This window comes from Mytilus edulis, chromosome 2, assembly GCF_963676685.1.
Source record: "Mytilus edulis chromosome 2, xbMytEdul2.2, whole genome shotgun sequence".
Lineage (NCBI taxonomy): Eukaryota > Metazoa > Mollusca > Bivalvia > Mytilida > Mytilidae > Mytilus > Mytilus edulis.
This window is the reverse complement of record NC_092345.1, coordinates 68,138,393-68,156,479: the sequence shown is the minus strand read 5'-3', so window position 1 is coordinate 68,156,479 and position 18,087 is coordinate 68,138,393. Positions and strand designations below refer to the sequence as shown.

Below are 18,087 nucleotides of genomic sequence, written 5' to 3'. Positions count from 1 at the left end.
AAACCGCACCTAAACATACAGTGTACGATACTCGTAAATTGGGCAACTTCTAGAATTCCCACGATAAAGATTACAATACATTCTAGACTAGTATATATATAAATTAAAGCGGTTTTCGACACCTAAATACTAAAGATTTTTAACGGTGGAGTAGACTGCAAGACAAGCTGTAAATAATTACTTAGTTTGTAATAGATTTGCTAATATTACATGTACATATCCGTTTAACTGCTACTGACAAATTTAAATTACACAAAACTTAAAATAGTCTCATTTAAAAGTTGATTACAAGATAAACCCATTGCACCCCTTTTTTCCCTTAATATATATATATACATGTATAGAAAAAAAAAATCAATAATAATGAAAATGTTCAAAACGCTGAGACTGATTTGTAGGGTTTGTGGCAAACAGCAAAAAGAAGTCTGTCCTAAATTAGTGATCAATAAATATACACATCTATAAACTTTTGTCCTTTAAATTGTGGTACTTTATTGCAAAATCTGTATTCATGCAGTGCATGCATATCTGATTTTTTATCAGGTTATTAAACAAGATAAATATTATAATGTTATATATTATAATGTTATATAAATCGATAGCGTCCTCCATTCAAAATTCACTTAATATATATATATTATATAACAATTATATAGAATGTACAAAATGTAACCTCATATTTACGAAAGTTTTTTATTTCAAACACATGATGCGGCATCCCATCATTGTAAGGCCATATAAATTTGTAAAAGTAACACATTCAGCAATTAAGTTTAGAAACTAAAATATAAACGTTACACAAATCTTTTCAATCTAACCCATAAGATTAGAAAAAGTTGTCGTAATCTATATAAATATGTTTGTTATATGTTGTAATCACATGTACATTTGTACATGCGGGGGTTTAACTTAAAAGTAATATACTGCTTTTAACTAGTAAATCTGACGATTACCTGAAAAATTCTCAACTGGATCATACCAATGCAAAGCTCTAGGGGTTGGCATAAATAACATCGATGATGATTCAATGTACAAATGTAGGTGACCAAAGGAGTTGAGTTAGTGGCGTTATGAGTCGTGAATCCAGTCCAGTCTGGTAACCCATCTGTAAAAACTAGTGTGTCCTTGTTGTCCAAGTCTCTAGTCCAACTGTTCCAACCCTTGGCCGTGTTCTGTGGCCGAGCAAGGTCTCTAACTGATTTACCCAACATTGTGCTACAACTCAACAAAAAGTAAATATTAGTTCCACCATTCTACATACTCAGTCTACATAGCATTGACATAAGAAAATCAAATGACTGTACAAAGAAACAATAACAATTAAAAATTATGTATACTCATACATGTAGTTGTGTCGATAATAGTTACAATAATTTAAAAAAATTTAATTCAAAATTAGTATATACACAATGTATACAGATTTATATATTTATTAAACTTAAATCCATAGTCAGTTGATAGTAACATACATGTAGTGTAATATTAGTATATAATTGAGTTATTACAACAATAATTCAAGCTGTGGCCTGTTTACATATGGCTAAATTCTTGATTTAACTGAACTATTCATACCATATTGACCTAGTCTAGGCTAGAGAGTAGTAGCAACTAAAAAATGTATACATGACACTGTGATGAACGACTCTGGACAATTTTTAGTACACAAATGTGTAGGTACACGCAAAATTTATAGCCGGATATATACAGATAATGATAATATTTGCTTAAATCCACCAGCAAGCTAACATTTGGCAATGATTTCTTTTGGCTACTGCTTCTTAACTCCGGGTATCGTCTCTGTTCAAGATTTCCAAGATTTTTGTTTATTTGTATCGAAAGTTGAACTTCCGGTTACGAACCTGGGTACTTCGCCCCAAAGAGTACGTCCCTTTTACGTTCATATCCTTTCATGGAATATTTGCTGTATATGTGCTATAAAAGATCTAGATACACAATTACCGATGTATACCCTCTTAAGGAAAATTTACTTTTAATTCGGAAGTTTTCGGGAGTTCATTAAATACACGTTACTAACCTGCATGATCTGTTACAGCGCAAAATACAATTTGTTAGGCTTACCCATAGGCAGTAGACGATCTGTCAATACTCAAATTCAATAGTATAAGATATAGGGAAAAGGTAATATATAAAAAAAAATAAACTAAAAACAAATTAAACTCGTCGTGCATCTAATTTATGTAGAAATATACAATGACGCATGGTAAACATGATAATCATTATAGTCTGCAAATCTTAGGACAATGTTGCATCTAATTACTCACACTTGTAAAAATTAAATAATTATAAAAATGAAAACGAATAATCCATTCATGGGACCAATTTCTCATTCAGTCTTTGCATGTGCTCTCCACGTGGCGATGCAATATGGTTAAAAAATGGATCGATAAAACGAATTCTTTCTAAGATTAGTACTTCTAATAAACATTAGAAGCATGAGTCAGTTTATAACCATACAAATTCTTACAGTAGTTTACTTTATCATTTAATTTTCAAGTTTACCGCTTACAAAATTTAAACAGCTTGCTTGCTGCGAGGAAATTCTAAAAAGGACTAAATGACGTCACAGAATATATCGTTACACATGTTGGGTAAATCTAAAACATGAAACACAATCCGTGAGTGGCCCCGGCGATAACTGAATTTAAGTCTATTAACTTAAATTCTATTATTGCCTTTTATAGTTAATTTTTAATCATATTTCGTAAATCTTAGTAATCTTTTAAGAAAAATCTTCTCCTCTGAAACTACTGGGCCAAATTTAACCAAACTTAGCCATAATCATTATTGGGGTATTTAGTTAAAAAAATGTGTCTGGTAACTCGGCCAACAAACCAAGATGGCCGCCATGGCTAAAAATAGAACATGGAGGAAAAATGCAGTTTTTGGCTTATAACTCAAAAACCAAAGCAGTAAGAGCAAATCTGACAGGAAGTAAAATTGTTGATCAGGTCACGATCTATCTGCTCTGGAATTTTCAGATGAATCGGATAATCGGTTGTTAGGTTGCTGCCCCTGAATTGGTAATTTTGAGGAAATTTTGCTGTTTTTTTGCTATTATCTTGAATATTATTAACCTAAATTCTATTATTGCCTTTTATAGTTAATTTTTAATCATATTTCGTAAATCTTAGTAATCTTTTAAGAAAAATCTTCTCCTCTGAAACTACTGGGCCAAATTTAACCAAACTTAGCCATAATCATTATTGGGGTATTTAGTTAAAAAAATGTGTCCGGTAACTCGGCCAACAAACCAAGATGGCCGCCATGGCTAAAAATAGAACATGGGGGTAAAATGCAGTTTTTGGCTTATAACTCAAAAACCAAAGCAGTAAGAGAAAATCTGACAGGAAGTAAAATTGTTGATCAGGTCACGATCTATCTGCTCTGGAATTTTCAGATGAATCGGATAATCGGTTGTTAGGTTGCTGCCCCTGAATTGGTAATTTTGAGGAAATTTTGCTGTTTTTTTGCTATTATCTTGAATATTATTATAGATAGACAGCAATAATGTACAGCAAAGTCAGAACTAAAAACAAGTCAGAATGACCAAAATAGTCAATTGACCCCCTAAGGAGTTATTGCCCTTCATAGTCAATTTTTAACAATTTTCTTAAAATTTGAAGATTTTCAATATCACTTTCCACAGAAAGTACTGTTATAGATAGAGATAATTGTAAGCAGCAAGAATGTTTAGTAAAGTAAGATCTACAAACACATCGATATCACCAAAACACAATTTTGTCATGAATCCATCTGTGTCCATTATTTAATATTCACATAGACCAAGGTGAGCGACACAGGCTCTTTAGAGCCTTTAGTTTTTATGTAAATCTAGTTGCACATTATTATGTACATGATGTCAATCGTAATAGCCAGCAAAGTAAATCACTAATATTTTATTATCAGGATGGATTGTTTAATATAACTGAAAGCAATATTGGAAAACAAATTTATGCTCACATCAGTTTATAGGGCCAGCATGTCCAAATTTTGAATCGTAAACTAATTTCAGTAGTTTTGATATCTTAGACTGACCTATGAATATAACAAAATTATTTGTCCGTATCAACCAAAACTGACCATATGTGACAGCATCAACCAAAACTGACGATATTTACACTTTGTTATGTAAATCTTAATATATATATACGCATACTAAATCTCTTATAGTACAATGTAGTAATACATCTTACGATGGATTGTATAATTCAAATGACAGCAATATCAATGAATATTGGAACACATTGGCTACAAAAAAAATTCCACATCAATTTAGAGTATCAGCAAGTCCTCTTTTTATTCAAAATATTGAATTGTAAACAAATTTCAGTAGTTTTGATATACCAGACTGAGTGACAGTCGTTTTAACAAATATATTTGACCGCATCAACCAAAACTGAACTTATTTACACTTCATATGTATATGGCCTCATTGTAAACCAATAATATTTCTATGTGAGGACGGATCGTATGATAAAACTTTTCCATTCTGGCGTCAGATATTTTGTTTTATGATGTCAAAATTTAACGGGAACCTGTGTGATATCCAGTAATGGCAGACAAATAGCGACAACGTGCATTTATACCATATCTAAGAATTTAGCGCGCCCTTATTTCTCTGTATCCATAATAATGAACCGTCTCTAAAGTGACTTTTTAACATGTTTAAGTCAGTAGTTTGTGATGTTTTTTGTTTTTTAAACAAAACTATTCAACGGGATCATCCAACACTCACATGACTGATTCATATACTTTATTTTTAACATAAAAAGTACATGTTCATGTTCTTGGAATAGTATACTGTTAATATAATTTGATGAAGGCAAAGAAAAATGCATGATTTTGTTTGTAGCCGAACGTCCAGGGGCAAATGTTTCATTCATGTTCAGATCGAGTATATTTTTCTGACGTTCCAGACACCCAGATATCATATATAATCGTTATGGATAAGTCTGACTAAATTGACGAGATAGTGCAAATGTATATATAGTTTTTTTACGTTATACAACACTTTTTTCATTAATATCCCATAATTCATCCACTGTGCAATTTTCGTTTGAACATTTGTCAAAACAGAATCTGAAAGGAATGTAAATCCAAGGCAAACAAGGTAAATTACGATTAAAATTCCACGAATTAAATGCAGAATTATCGTTATATTTAGGAAGAGACTGTTAAAAACGGGGAACGAAGAAACGTAAACAATGATGTTTCCGTATGCAATCTTATAAAAATATTTCTCCGATGAGTTGGATAACCTTCTATTCACTTCGATATTTGTACATGTAACGTTTGATCAGTAAAAAATATAGAAAATCTGCTATTATATAGCAAAGTAATTGGAAGTGATTTATTTCTTCTAAATTCTAAAGTGCCCTTACTGCAGTGACGTCATTTAGAACTGTTCTACAGTCCTGTCTGATTTAGTCAGTTCTGCTGACAGTTCTACGGTTAGAAGTGATTTGGACAGTTCTACCTAGAACTGATTTAGACAGTTCTACCCTAGAACTGATCCTGACAGTTCTACCTAGAACTGATCCTGACAGATCTACCTAGAACTGATTCTGACAGTTCTAGGGTAGAACTGTTCTAGGACAGGTTAGAATATTTCTATGACAGAATATTCTGACAGTTCTAATGAGAGGTTAGAAGTGATCTCCACTGTATGTGACAATCACAAATCCATTTTGGAAATAATTTGGGCATCTTCTTTCTTCATGTAGGCTTTTTTATTAGGACCATCTTAAACACAAACTGCGTTTGCAACTTTTGGATTGTTCATTTCTCTTACCAACTTATAACCGGCGCCAACAACTAGTTGCCTTGGTCCCCAATGGTGCATTTCCAACACACCAAAGATTATGATAAATAAGCATCTTCATCCTAAAATTACCAGGTTGATGTTCGATGGTAACAATATTTCTAACAGATGAAAAAAGAACAATACTTTACATTCCTCCATTTGTCTCTTTGCCTACATCTAAAAAATACAAATTTCAAATATCCACTTTTCAACATAATTTTTCAAAATACTTCTCTCTATTTAATTTACGTCTGCCTTAGCTTCTCAATGTTAAAAAGAACGTTACGGTCAAATTTTGGCGTCGTTACAATACATCTTAACAAATAATTTGCGTTTTGCTAAGCCTTCCAATTGGTATTTATAGTCTGTCGTTCTTTGTTGTGATGTTATACTATTGTTTCAGAAAAGGGAGAAAGTTAGGTACCATTTAAACATTTAATCCCACTGCAAATGTTTGCACCTGTCCTAATTAAGTCAGGAATCTGATGTACAGTGGTTGTCGTCTGTTTATGGAGTTCATAAGTGTTTCTCGTTGTTTATATGGATTAGACCGTTGGTTTTCCCGTTTGAATAGTTTAAACTAGATTTGTGGGGCCCTTTATAGCTTGCTGTTCGGTGTGAGTCATGACTTCGTGTTGAAGGCCGTAACTTGACCTATAATGGCACTCATATCTTATCTTCCTTTATCTATAAGATGACTAAGAAAGCACCTGCAACGGCCGAGATTAACTATTCACTTGAATAACCGAATGTATGTTTACTACATAAATTCCATTATTTTTGTAAATACTGGGTATCAAGAGACAATTTTATATAGTAACGTGGATAAATCAGCAACATTTTGCTTACCCTTCATATTGTGAAACATTAATCATAAATGACAAAATGTCAAATGTTGGATAAATTGTAGTGTTCAACCGTCTTGCATTGTTTTTGAGACCATATTTTACGTTAGATTATCTTCGGATTAACGAATGCTCATTAAATAAAGAATCAAAAGATTTATTAATGTCGCAATTTAGTAAGTATTGCTTTGGATGTCCACGATTGGAAATTGTTATGATAGAATCAAGCCATAAATTTTTACATGTACATTCATTTCATATAAATATGCAACAGAAGATATTAGTTTGTCAAAATGATTACATATTGATATTGATTTAAAGATAAGCCTCGAAGATTAGTGATTTTTTTATTCCATTTAATTGATATCTGGCAAGTAGGAAAAGTACTTTTTTTTATGGCAGATGTCCAATCAGTTTTAATAAGCTTGTTCAAAAGATATTTGACATTTCAATTCAATTCAAATTTTTATTGCCATATAAACTTTACAGTTTGTGACATAAAACAACAACAAAAACAAATAAAGACAATAGCTAAGTAACTCAATATATATATATACAAATTCAGGTAAATACTAAACGGTCCCCTGTCCCCAGTTCCATTGACCTTTTTATAAAGGATCCTAGTTTATTCACTTGTGTTGGTGTTGATGGGTTATAAAGTTAAAGTATATATATAACTTTGTCATTGTCAGTGAGATTAGCAAATGAATTACTTTCTCTGTTACACAAATGTAATGCAATTAAAATATGTTAATCTAATATTTGAATTGTGAGAACAATTTGTTAAGAAATGTTTCTCATCATCTAGTACTTCGCATTTTTTGTTAAGTCTCTCTTCGCGAAGAATTTTAAAGTGCCTTCCTTTTTCAATTAATAATGAATGGTCACTGATTCTAAGTTTTGTAATTAATTTTCTAAATTCAAAGTTTGAGTTAGAGAGGTAAGGTTTGATCAATGGATTTGGCTCAAGTCCTTCATAAAAATTTAATTTCCTTTTATCATCAATAGATCTCAACTTATCTATCAACAGGTTGTTGTAGTATGAGTGTATTTGGGGTTTAATATAGCTTTTTTTGTTTTAGCTGATAAAATCAGTCTACGATGAATTTGACCCCAAACTAGATAGCAAGGAAAAATCTTTTTATAAAAATCTTAGACACTATGTTAATATTATAAGTTACATAGTGTGCTAGTGACCTAATACGGTATATATGGGGTCAGTAAATTCCATATGGGGTGAGAGCGAAGCTCGAATCCCCATATTGAATTTACTGACCCCATATATACCGTATTACGTCACTAGCACACTATGTAACGAATTTATCTTACCGACTATCTTATCGTGTAAAATTTAGACTTGTGATCTATCAAAATGAGCAAGCCAGTCTTCAATACTGTTAGCATTAAGAAACTACTTCCATTGATCCTACAAGAACAGCCAACGATAACAACTTGTTAGGTTTAAATGTGTTTAATGAATTTATTTCAACCTTAATCATCAATTTCTTCGTCTATTGAAACCTTTAAGATTTTTCTCAGTTCCGTTTTGTTTTTATTACGGGACGTAACACCACTACTAACCGTGTATGAAATAAGCCCCGCCTCCCTACTACCTAATATGGAATATAAAGGGACGTAACTCCACAACTAACCGTGTATGAAATAAGCCCCGCCTCCCTACTAACCTAATATCAAATATACACGGTCTTCACGAGGACGCTTTTAACCAATCACATTCTTAGAAATGTGTAGGAGGTAAGATAAATGAGAATTTGGTTTAGATAAATCCTATACTTCTTAAAAAATAATAGATTTAACTATGTTAAATATCTGTTACTATAGTCAAACCTTTTCAGTATTACTTGAATAGTTATTTGTGTTAATTCTTGTCTAAACTCCATCTAATGAACTATCGACACGACCAACACGAACTGCTGATGGGCATGTGAACCCGTTATATATAATTCAGTACGATCGAACAGTTACACAATGGAGTACCTATTATGTCGTTTGTTTAGTTCTTTCTTAGTTCATTTTATAGATAATTACGGTAAAATTAATCAACGGAATTGATCTTGTTTGTCTGACACATGCGAAAGTCATTTTCAACAAACTTATGTTGAATGAAATGTCGCATTAATACAGATTAAAATGGATTGAATAATTGACTTGCCGGCCAAAAATAATACATCATTGATTCTTTAGGCTATCTTGACAAAATTAAGCCTTACTGACTGCTAATATCGAAATATCATATTATTATTCCGCTTTAAATAATGTTTGAAACAAAAACATCGTGGCTAAAAACTTTTAAAGACGATTTAAAACTGTATACCTTTGTTCGAAAATATACGATTCAATGGAAATTAACGATAGCCCACCATTATGTTTAACTTTAAAAAAGCAATCATGTGCAATTGTCAAAACACTGTAAAAAGATGGAACAACGATGAAAGAAACCCATCATGACACAAACCAAGTTACATGTCTAGGTGGAGTAAACTGTGTAATAATATTGACGTTCCAGTTTTACGGCACCAGAGAAAACAATTACTTTAAATATTTCAAAAATAGGCAAAGCACATCCACATACAGTTACCATAAAGTCAAAATTTGAAGGTAAACTGTAGAACACAGAAAAAATGACCAAGCTCCTACACATGACAAAGCAGTTGCTCTTTTATGTGTTTTGTGAAGGACGGAAATGGAGCTAATACATTTGTACTACTCCATCTTTTGCCTCTTATGACGAAGATGAAAATAAAAAAGTAAAAAACATGAATTATTTAGAAATAATATTTTATTACAGAAATAAATATCAAAAAACACTTTAAAACAAACTAAACCATTTTGCACACTCTCTATCTCTCTCAGTATCTTTCCTACTTGTTAAACATTTGGAAAAAGACCAAAACTTTGAAAATAATATTTGTATACATAAATGTAGAAATATATTCATTTAATAATTAAAAACGAAGGAATACACAAAGTTAAATTACATATATAAAAATATAGAAAATAATTAAAAAATAACTCCCAAAGAAAACTGTAATGATTACTTTTGTATGCTTTATCATGTTCCAATTAAAGATTTAGTTATCAGATTAATTTGCGAAATTAAAATTACACATGTACCTTATATGGTGAGACTTGAATCTGAAATCCATACATAATGTGCCTGAAATGCTTATTTCTTTTTTATTATCTATGCGCACGTAATGCTTTTGGTTTTTTTAAATGGAGAATTAAACATCTTGGAAATTTCTACAACTCAACTTAACTTTTTTTGATACGCAAAACTTATCAATGATACCATTGCTAGCGAGGATGAATGCATGGAATACATTATATGTTATTATTTGTACATTTGTATCTGTCCACTGACTTCAATAAGTGGAGACAAAAATGAGAATTTTCTCGCTTTTTTTAAAAAAAGATTTGCCCTTTAGGTCTCTGTAGTTAATTATTTTGTTAAAATTTGTCTCTAGAGGAGTAGGTAATACTATTACCAGTGTAAATCAATTTAAAAATACCATGGAGTTGCTCAAGGACATTACTTGATATTGAAATGAGTAACACGTATGGTGTAGTAAAATGCTATATTATAACAGGTTATCAGTGAATTTACACTGATTATGGACTTTCCGAATTGATTTTCCTCTAAGTTCAGTATTTTTTGTGATTTTACTTTTCATATGTAATGATACATAAAGCGTGAATAATTATTGAAGCAATATCCATCAAATCATTTAAATAATACAAAAATCGTAAAATAGTAATTTAAAATCATTTTTGAAATATAAAAACTACTAGATATTATTTACATACAGGCAACAGTTGTATACTGGTGTTCAAACGTCATCAATCGATAGAGAGAAAACAAATCCGGATTACAAACTTAAACCGAGAGAAACACATCAACTACAAGAGGATAACAAAGGAACAACAGAAACAACGAAGTACAACAAAAAATAAAAACGTCAACAAACATACATGACATAGAAATGAACTAAGAGATAACAACTGCCATATTCCGCACTTGGTACAGGACATTTTAAGGAAAATGGTGGATTAAACCTAGTTTCATGGCCAACCTCCCGCATTATGACAATGGTAATCAAGAAAGTGTCAATAGTACACGGATGCTCCCCTCGCACTATCCATTTCTATGTTCAGTGTACCGTTAAATTGGGATAAAAACTCTTAATTTGGCATTAAAATTAGAAAGTTCATATCAGGGAAAATGTGCACTAAGTTTGAAGTTGATTGGATTTGAACTTCATCAAACACTGTCTTGACTTAAAACTTTAACCTGAAGCGGGACGGACGGACGAACAGACCTACATACCAGAAAATATAATACCCATGTACTATCGTAGGTGGGGTATAGACATATCGCTAAAATGACAACACTTCGTGACAAATCTGAAAGAGAATGTACCAAGTCAGGAATATGTCACTTGTTATCCATTGGTTTGATTTGTTTGAGCTTTTGATTTTGCCATTTAAATAGGGACTTCCGTTTTGAATTTTCTTCGGAGTTCAGAAATTTTGTTATTTTACTTTTTACCCCTGACTATTTCAGTTACCAAATAATGACCCCTTTTTAAGTCTTTGGGTGATTCTTAAATGTAAACCTGATGTATATATAAATAGGAAGATATGATATTAGTGCCAATGAGATAGCTCTCAATCTAAGTTACAATTTATAAAAAGTTAACGACTATAGGTGAAAGTACGACCTTCATCACGAAGACTTGACTCACACCGAACAACAAGCTATAAGTGCCCCCAAAATGACTAGTGTTAAACAATTCAAACAGAAGGACCAACGGTCTTATCTATGTATAAAAAAAAATAAACGGGTAACACCACAAACAAGCTTCTCGACATGTGTATATTCTGTTTTTAGACTCAACATACTCAATCTATAAAGTATAGTGTTCAAAAATTATATATTGTTTATCGAATAAAACTTTAACGTAAGGCACACATTATATTGGTAAATACTGGGTATCAAATGAACATGTATAGTCACATCGGTGTTCAAAAACACTGTGCATACCCTTCAATGTGTAAAAATATAATCATATATGACCAAATATTAAATTTTGATAGATTGAAGCGTTCAACAGTACTGCATCACTTAAAAATGAAAATGTTGAAATAGTCATATTTGGATTACCGAAAACACGTTTCATTAAGAATATTCAAGATTTAAAATGTTTAAAAGTGTTAATTAAGCATAATGTCTGATTGAAAATTGTTTTTTGACAGGAGTTAGCCACAAAATATACAAATATATACATATATTTCATATGAAAATGCCATGGAAGTTTTTTAACCATTTCATAAAGATATTGATTTAAAGATTAACCTCGAAGTTTAGTGCTTTTGTATTCCCTTTAATTGCTAACAACAGTAAAAAAAACGAGAACATTTCTGACAGATGTCCAATAATTTTTTTAATAAGCTTTCTAGAAGATGTGATTTCACATTGTTATAGCCTAATAAGCAGATAAAATCAGAGTCGACGATGAATTTTGCCCCAAAACTTGATAGTAAGGCAACGCTTTTTTAATAAAGATCTTAGACATGCTGTTTATTTGACAATTTGTTTCAAATAAATCCTATACTTTCAAAAAAATAGATTAAAGTATGTGGATAATTGAAATGCGTGTTACGATAGGCGATCATTTCGTTGCTAATTGTACCAATTTAATCTCGACAGAATTGTTCAAAACGTAGTCGCCTATTTCTTATCGATCGTATGTTAAAAGAATAAGTGTAGTTAAGAAATTAAAAAAACTTGTCTGCTTTAAAAAAAAAAAAAACTAGAGAAGATTAGTACCTGTATAGTACTCGTGTATATACTTAGACTACAACAGATTATTACTGTAAATGTAGATATTATTGCGTGCATTTATTCAATGTTTGAGGAAAAGGACGAAAATATGTGAAATTATTATTGTGACTTCGGGACAATATGCATAAGTTGACATTTTAAGCTGGGAGAAAATGCTTCAATGCTCAGTTGCAATTGGTCCTGCGCCTTGCACTTCTATCCGTAAGTGCTAGTTCTCTTAGTCTTGGTACAAGTTTATTGTGGTTAAAACCGATCTGAGAAAATTTCTTTTGAATAATATAGTGTTCCTTCAAAACTTTAAAACATTACCATTTAGTCCATTTTTGGTAAAAATGCTATAGGTGTGGCTCCGTATTTATACATCCGTCATTGAGTTAATGTGACATGCATAGACTTTAATCTATACATTTCTATAATTTTTAGCTGATGAACTTTATCTATAGATAGCGTCTATATTGCCATATGTTTTTCTTTGTTAGAAAAGTTTTTTTTTTAAACTAGTTTAGACTATATCACAATGGTGACTGATGTACCTCTTTTTTGATATTTTTACACATATAGCTCATACATTGTTGTCAATATAATGGAATTATGTGCAACTGTCATACAAGTAAGAGGTTTTGCTAGCTATGATTGCAGGTCTAATCCTCCGTTTTAAATTTAAGGAAATGCCTCTACCAAGTCAGAAATAGGATAATTGTATTTCATTCGTTTGATGTGTTTGGTTATTACCAACAAAAAAAGACACTTAAGTACAGATTTAAGAGTACTCGTGGTTACTCATTTTGTAATCAAATCGTCAATAATTATAATTTAGGACGTTACATGTACAATTTATATTTTGATTTTACTTTCATAAGTTAAAAGATTTGAAAAGGAAATAATTTACGAATGGTATACCGATTGTACCCTTAAATAGGTTGTTTCAATGTTATATAAATAAGACTAATTCTATGTATCAGTGATATGTATATTGAAAGGGAATATATAACCACACTTTGTCACGAATGAATGGCCCTTTTAAAGTCACTTCTATATTTTCTCTGTCAATGTTTCAAGTTCACATTCGTTAACAGCTGTTCCATTCTCATTCTTCTTGCTAAATGAAAAAAATATAAATTAACTTTACAATATTGTTCGAATAGATTAAGGTGAGGGGAGTTTATCGATGTTTAAAATCTAATAAATCGATTCAAAAGAGACAAATATCTAAAATTAAGGGGCTCACGTTAACTAAAAAAGAAGCGAGAGCGGGTACGTCGAAAATGTAAGTGTCCCCTTGCATGCAAGTATCACCTTCTATGAAAATCCGCACTCCCTCAAAATGGGGTTTAGTCCATAATCGAAAAATGACGGATCAAACATGTCGATGGAAAGTTAAAACACCAACCTTTAAGATAGTTCAATGAATATGTTGATCTTCTAATGATTATCACTTTAAAATAACGTTGTTTTGTTTCATGAAAATAATGGTGTTGTCTTAATTTCGTGCGTCTGAAACGATCGTTTCCAGATTTGCCTTAAATAGTTATCAAAGGTACCAGGATTATAATCTAGTACGCCAGACGCGCGTTTCGTATACATACGACTCATCAGTGACGCTCATATCAAAATATTTATGAAGCCAAACAAGTACAAAGTTGAACAGCATTGAGGATCCAAAATTCCAAAAAGTTGTGCCACATACAGCTAATGTAATATATGCCTGGGATAAGAAAATCTTTAGTTTTTCGAAAAATTCAAAGTTTTGTAAACAGGGAATTTATGAGGGGGGTAGGACCTTTATCGGGCCTCCGGGATCGGGTGTTTTTAAGCTCGGGATTTCGGGATTGACCCTTTCGGGATCCGGGAATTCTTTTTTCCAATTTCGGGATGCAGGGATTTAGAATTATTTTAAATCGGGACCTCTGGATGTCGTGTTTTTAAGCCCGGGATTTCGGGATCAGGACCCCTCCTACCCTCCCTCATTTATATTTAAAAAAAAACACATTATTGATATTCATGTCAACACGGAGTGTTGACTACTAAGCTGGTGATGCACTCGCGGACGAAACGTCCACCAGCAGTGGCATCGACCCAGTGGTGTAAATAGTTATCAAAGGTACCAGGATTGTAATTTAGTACGCCAGACGAGCGTTTCGTCCGTCTACATAAGACTCATCAGTGACACTCATATCAAAATATTTATAAAGCCAAACATGAGCGTTTGCATCCTAGTATTGGAAAGACAAAGACATAATAAAACAAGTAAACGGGTATTTGATCAAAGGAGACAAAACAAAAGTTGTCCACTTTTTATATTGCTTAGATGTATTTCTTATAACTTCATGTCGACAAATATTCCATGGAATATGAAAACCACAGATACCAAAGACAAAAGTGGAAGGCTATTTAAGTTGAAACCGATATCATCCGTTGATTAACATATTAACCATTCTGTTCAATAGTAAGTAATGGCAAAAATAATCACGAATATAATGCCTACCCATGTTAAAACTACAATAAAGTATAGCTGGCATCAATTATTTCGATTCTGATTAGGACAATTACGGTAATTTCTATGTTCGTTGTGTACATAAGTGAACCGTATTTGTGTAGGCTCTTCCATCAACCTTCCTGTCGATTTTTATCCAACTAGTTCAAACCAGTTTAATTTCGCAAAGTTGTATTTCTAAAATTCAAAATTGAAACAGAAATTAACAAATTAATTTATTAACTAAAACAATATTTGTGTCACAATATAACAGAAAAGTTATATTACAACAGTCTTTTCCTTTGAGGTCAATTTCTGACACGCACATTTTCAAGTGAGTTGTCAATGGCGGTGGACGCACAAGAAGAATCGATTATCGGGTAGGTCTTTATTTACTAAATCAATCGTAAATATTACGCCGGTTAATATTGTAGCATTGGTAAATATGTTCATATCTGATAGAGGATTCCTTGATAAAGTTGTGCTGACATTCGAGACTTGGCAGGAGGGGCCCTTTGACAGAGATCCATTTATACTTGCGGTGTGGCTACACCTTGTAAAGTTGATCAAAGCCAAAGGGCACGCCTTTGTGCATCTGACGATTTCAAATGCTGTATTACATGATGATTAAAATTAATACTGGGTGACGATCTTGTTGCATTTGTAAAATGGATTGGAAACCTTGGTGGTATATTGGTAATTACGCCTATTTTTTTTTTATAGGAGAATGGGGTTCGATTCCCTGCTAGGGTCAATCCATTTTATCAGAAATATGAAACAATTTTGTCATTTCAGTACAACAGTAATAATAACCTATACTTTATTTTATATTTTATCGTCGCAACATATGTTTTAATGAAATTATTATATACAATTGACATGCCTTTTTAACGGGAGAGATGAAACGTGTTTTTCAGAGGGAGGGGTTTTGAAATTAGAACAGCCAACATGAACGTTGTGGTATCTAGGTCAAATATGTCAATTACGAATTGTAACACATTGTTGCCATTGTAAAAGTATTAGTAACAAAATGTGTATCATTTTAGTGTTTGAAAGTGTTTTAATTTAAGGAAATACATTAAATGCAGACCAAATTGATGAAATTCATTTTTCTGCCGTAGTCAATATACGCATGTGCAAACTAATTTTATTGGATAATAAAGTATGGTTTCTTTACAAAACTTAAGAAGCACGTCATATTAGAATGTCAAATAATATTGCAGGAATTTACTTTAAATTTAAAAAATAAAAACGTTGTCAAAAGTCATTACTGTTCACAGTCATCAGATTAAAACTGTTTTCAAGCTCTAGGCTCATTATTTGATCGATCTTTAATTTTAAATGAGGATGTTTTAGTTGTTTAAAGTATATGGACTGTCTTGCATTTTAATCATTGTTGACACGAAACGTCATAATTAAAAGATTATGTATACAACAATATTTTGAACATGTAGTCAAATTATGGGTTGACACACATAATAACACCAAATGTCAAAAAATATAGCGACCGAAAAGACAGTCCATAGAACACAGAATAATAAACAGAAAACCAAAATGATATACGACATGTTCCTGTTGCAATAGTTACACCCTTTGAGGTTTACTCCTGTTAAAATACACTGACGAGTCATAATAAAATTCATCACGTACTTTTATGGAAATAAATAAATTGCCAATACAAGAATATGTAGGTGTATTTCGTCAAGCAGTGTTTAAAAAATCAGAAAAAATAACATATCCGTTTTTTTAACCTATGAAAACACATACTCGATCTCCTTATTAGGAGTTCATGTTAGTCACATCATTTCCTCTTCTATTGATTTCAAGTTTGAACTTGGACATTAAATGGTCTGAAAACATCTCGATTTGGGTTTTTTTTGTCTGAAATCTGATATTTTTTTTACATGTACCAGCGTAATATTTTTTTTAATTTGCATGTTCTGTTTTGTTCTATGACACTAGAAGTTTTTCATTACCTGACTTCTATTTCTTTTGCATCATCAATAGACTCTGGAAGACATGTGTTTGTAGTGTCTGGTAAGGTAAGAGATAACAACCCAGCCATCAATCCAAACCCACCTACTATGATCAGTGGAAGTGCTATTCCAAACTTGGACTGTATTATGTCACCCTTGATAAGAAATAGAATAATATAGTTTTCTAAGCGATTCTCTCGTGCATGCTACTGACTTTTATTTAAGTATATATTTTATAATCAGTTACAGCTTGAAATGATTCATATTATGAACTGTTTTGAAAAACGATACAAGTGTCCAATCGGATCATTCAACTATCGCTGATAAACCACAATAGTGTCCAATCGGTATATTCAATTATCTCTGATAAATGACGGACGTGTCCAATCGGAATATTCAACTATCGCTGATAAACGACAGTAGTTTCCAATCGGAGCATTCAACTTTTGCTGATAAATGATAAAAGTGTCCATTCGGATCATTCAAATATCGGTGAAAAAACGACAGAAGTGTCCAATCGGAATATTCAACTATCGCTGATAAACAACAGAAGTTTCCATTAGGATCATTCCACTATCGCTGATAAAACTACAGAAGTGTCTAATCGGATCATTGAACTATATTTATCCTTGTTTGTTGTTAGAAATATGGATTAACAGAATGTTTCTATCAAACTTACCAGTTCACCAACATATGCAGATGATATTGACCCAACACGACCAGTCATGCTTGCAACTCCAATAACAGATGCACGCAGAACAGTTGGAAATAGCTCAGCAGTGAATATATAAATAACAAAAAATGTAATGGTACAAAAAAACTTTCCCACCATTGCAAGTGTTGTTGTTAACCACACCAAAGCTGAAAAATGAATAATATATATGTGAAAAGTAAAATCACAAAAATACTGAACTCAGAGGAAAATCAATTCGGAAAGTCCATAATCACATGGCAAAATCAAATAACTAAACGCATCAAAAACGAATGGACAAGAACTGTCATATTCCTGACTTGGTACAGGCATTTTCAAATGGTATAAATGTATAAGCTTTCATTTTTATACGTCGATAACATTCGCTCTGTTAATGTTGACATTTGTGTCT

At 32.0% G+C, this 18,087-nt stretch overlaps 1 protein-coding gene and 1 long non-coding RNA gene across 4 annotated transcripts in view; both read right to left on the bottom strand.

Annotated features, from left to right (window-relative positions):
• Nucleotides 1–792: 792 nt before the first annotated feature.
• LOC139512753 (uncharacterized) lies at nt 793–2,691 on the bottom strand. Its single transcript, XR_011662331.1, has 2 exons — nt 1,573–2,691; nt 793–1,215 (listed from the first exon to the last, which is right to left on the bottom strand). It is a non-coding gene; the product is annotated as an uncharacterized lncRNA (long non-coding RNA).
• Nucleotides 2,692–9,451: 6,760 nt separating this feature from the next.
• The window catches only part of LOC139512752 (organic cation transporter protein-like), a 58,273-nt gene continuing 49,637 nt past the window's right edge, over nt 9,452–18,087 (bottom strand). For 2 of the 3 annotated variants that reach the window (XM_071300625.1, XM_071300624.1), the window contains exons 8-10: nt 17,664–17,845; nt 16,985–17,139; nt 9,452–13,634 (exon numbers count right to left, since the gene is read on the bottom strand). In XM_071300625.1, the coding sequence (XP_071156726.1) occupies nt 13,568–13,634; nt 16,985–17,139; nt 17,664–17,845 (404 nt within the window). In that variant the 3' untranslated portion in view covers nt 9,452–13,567. Of the gene's footprint in view, nt 13,635–15,020; nt 15,207–16,984; nt 17,140–17,663; nt 17,846–18,087 lie in introns of all 3 variants that reach the window. The other variant, XR_011662330.1, reaches the window with a different exon arrangement.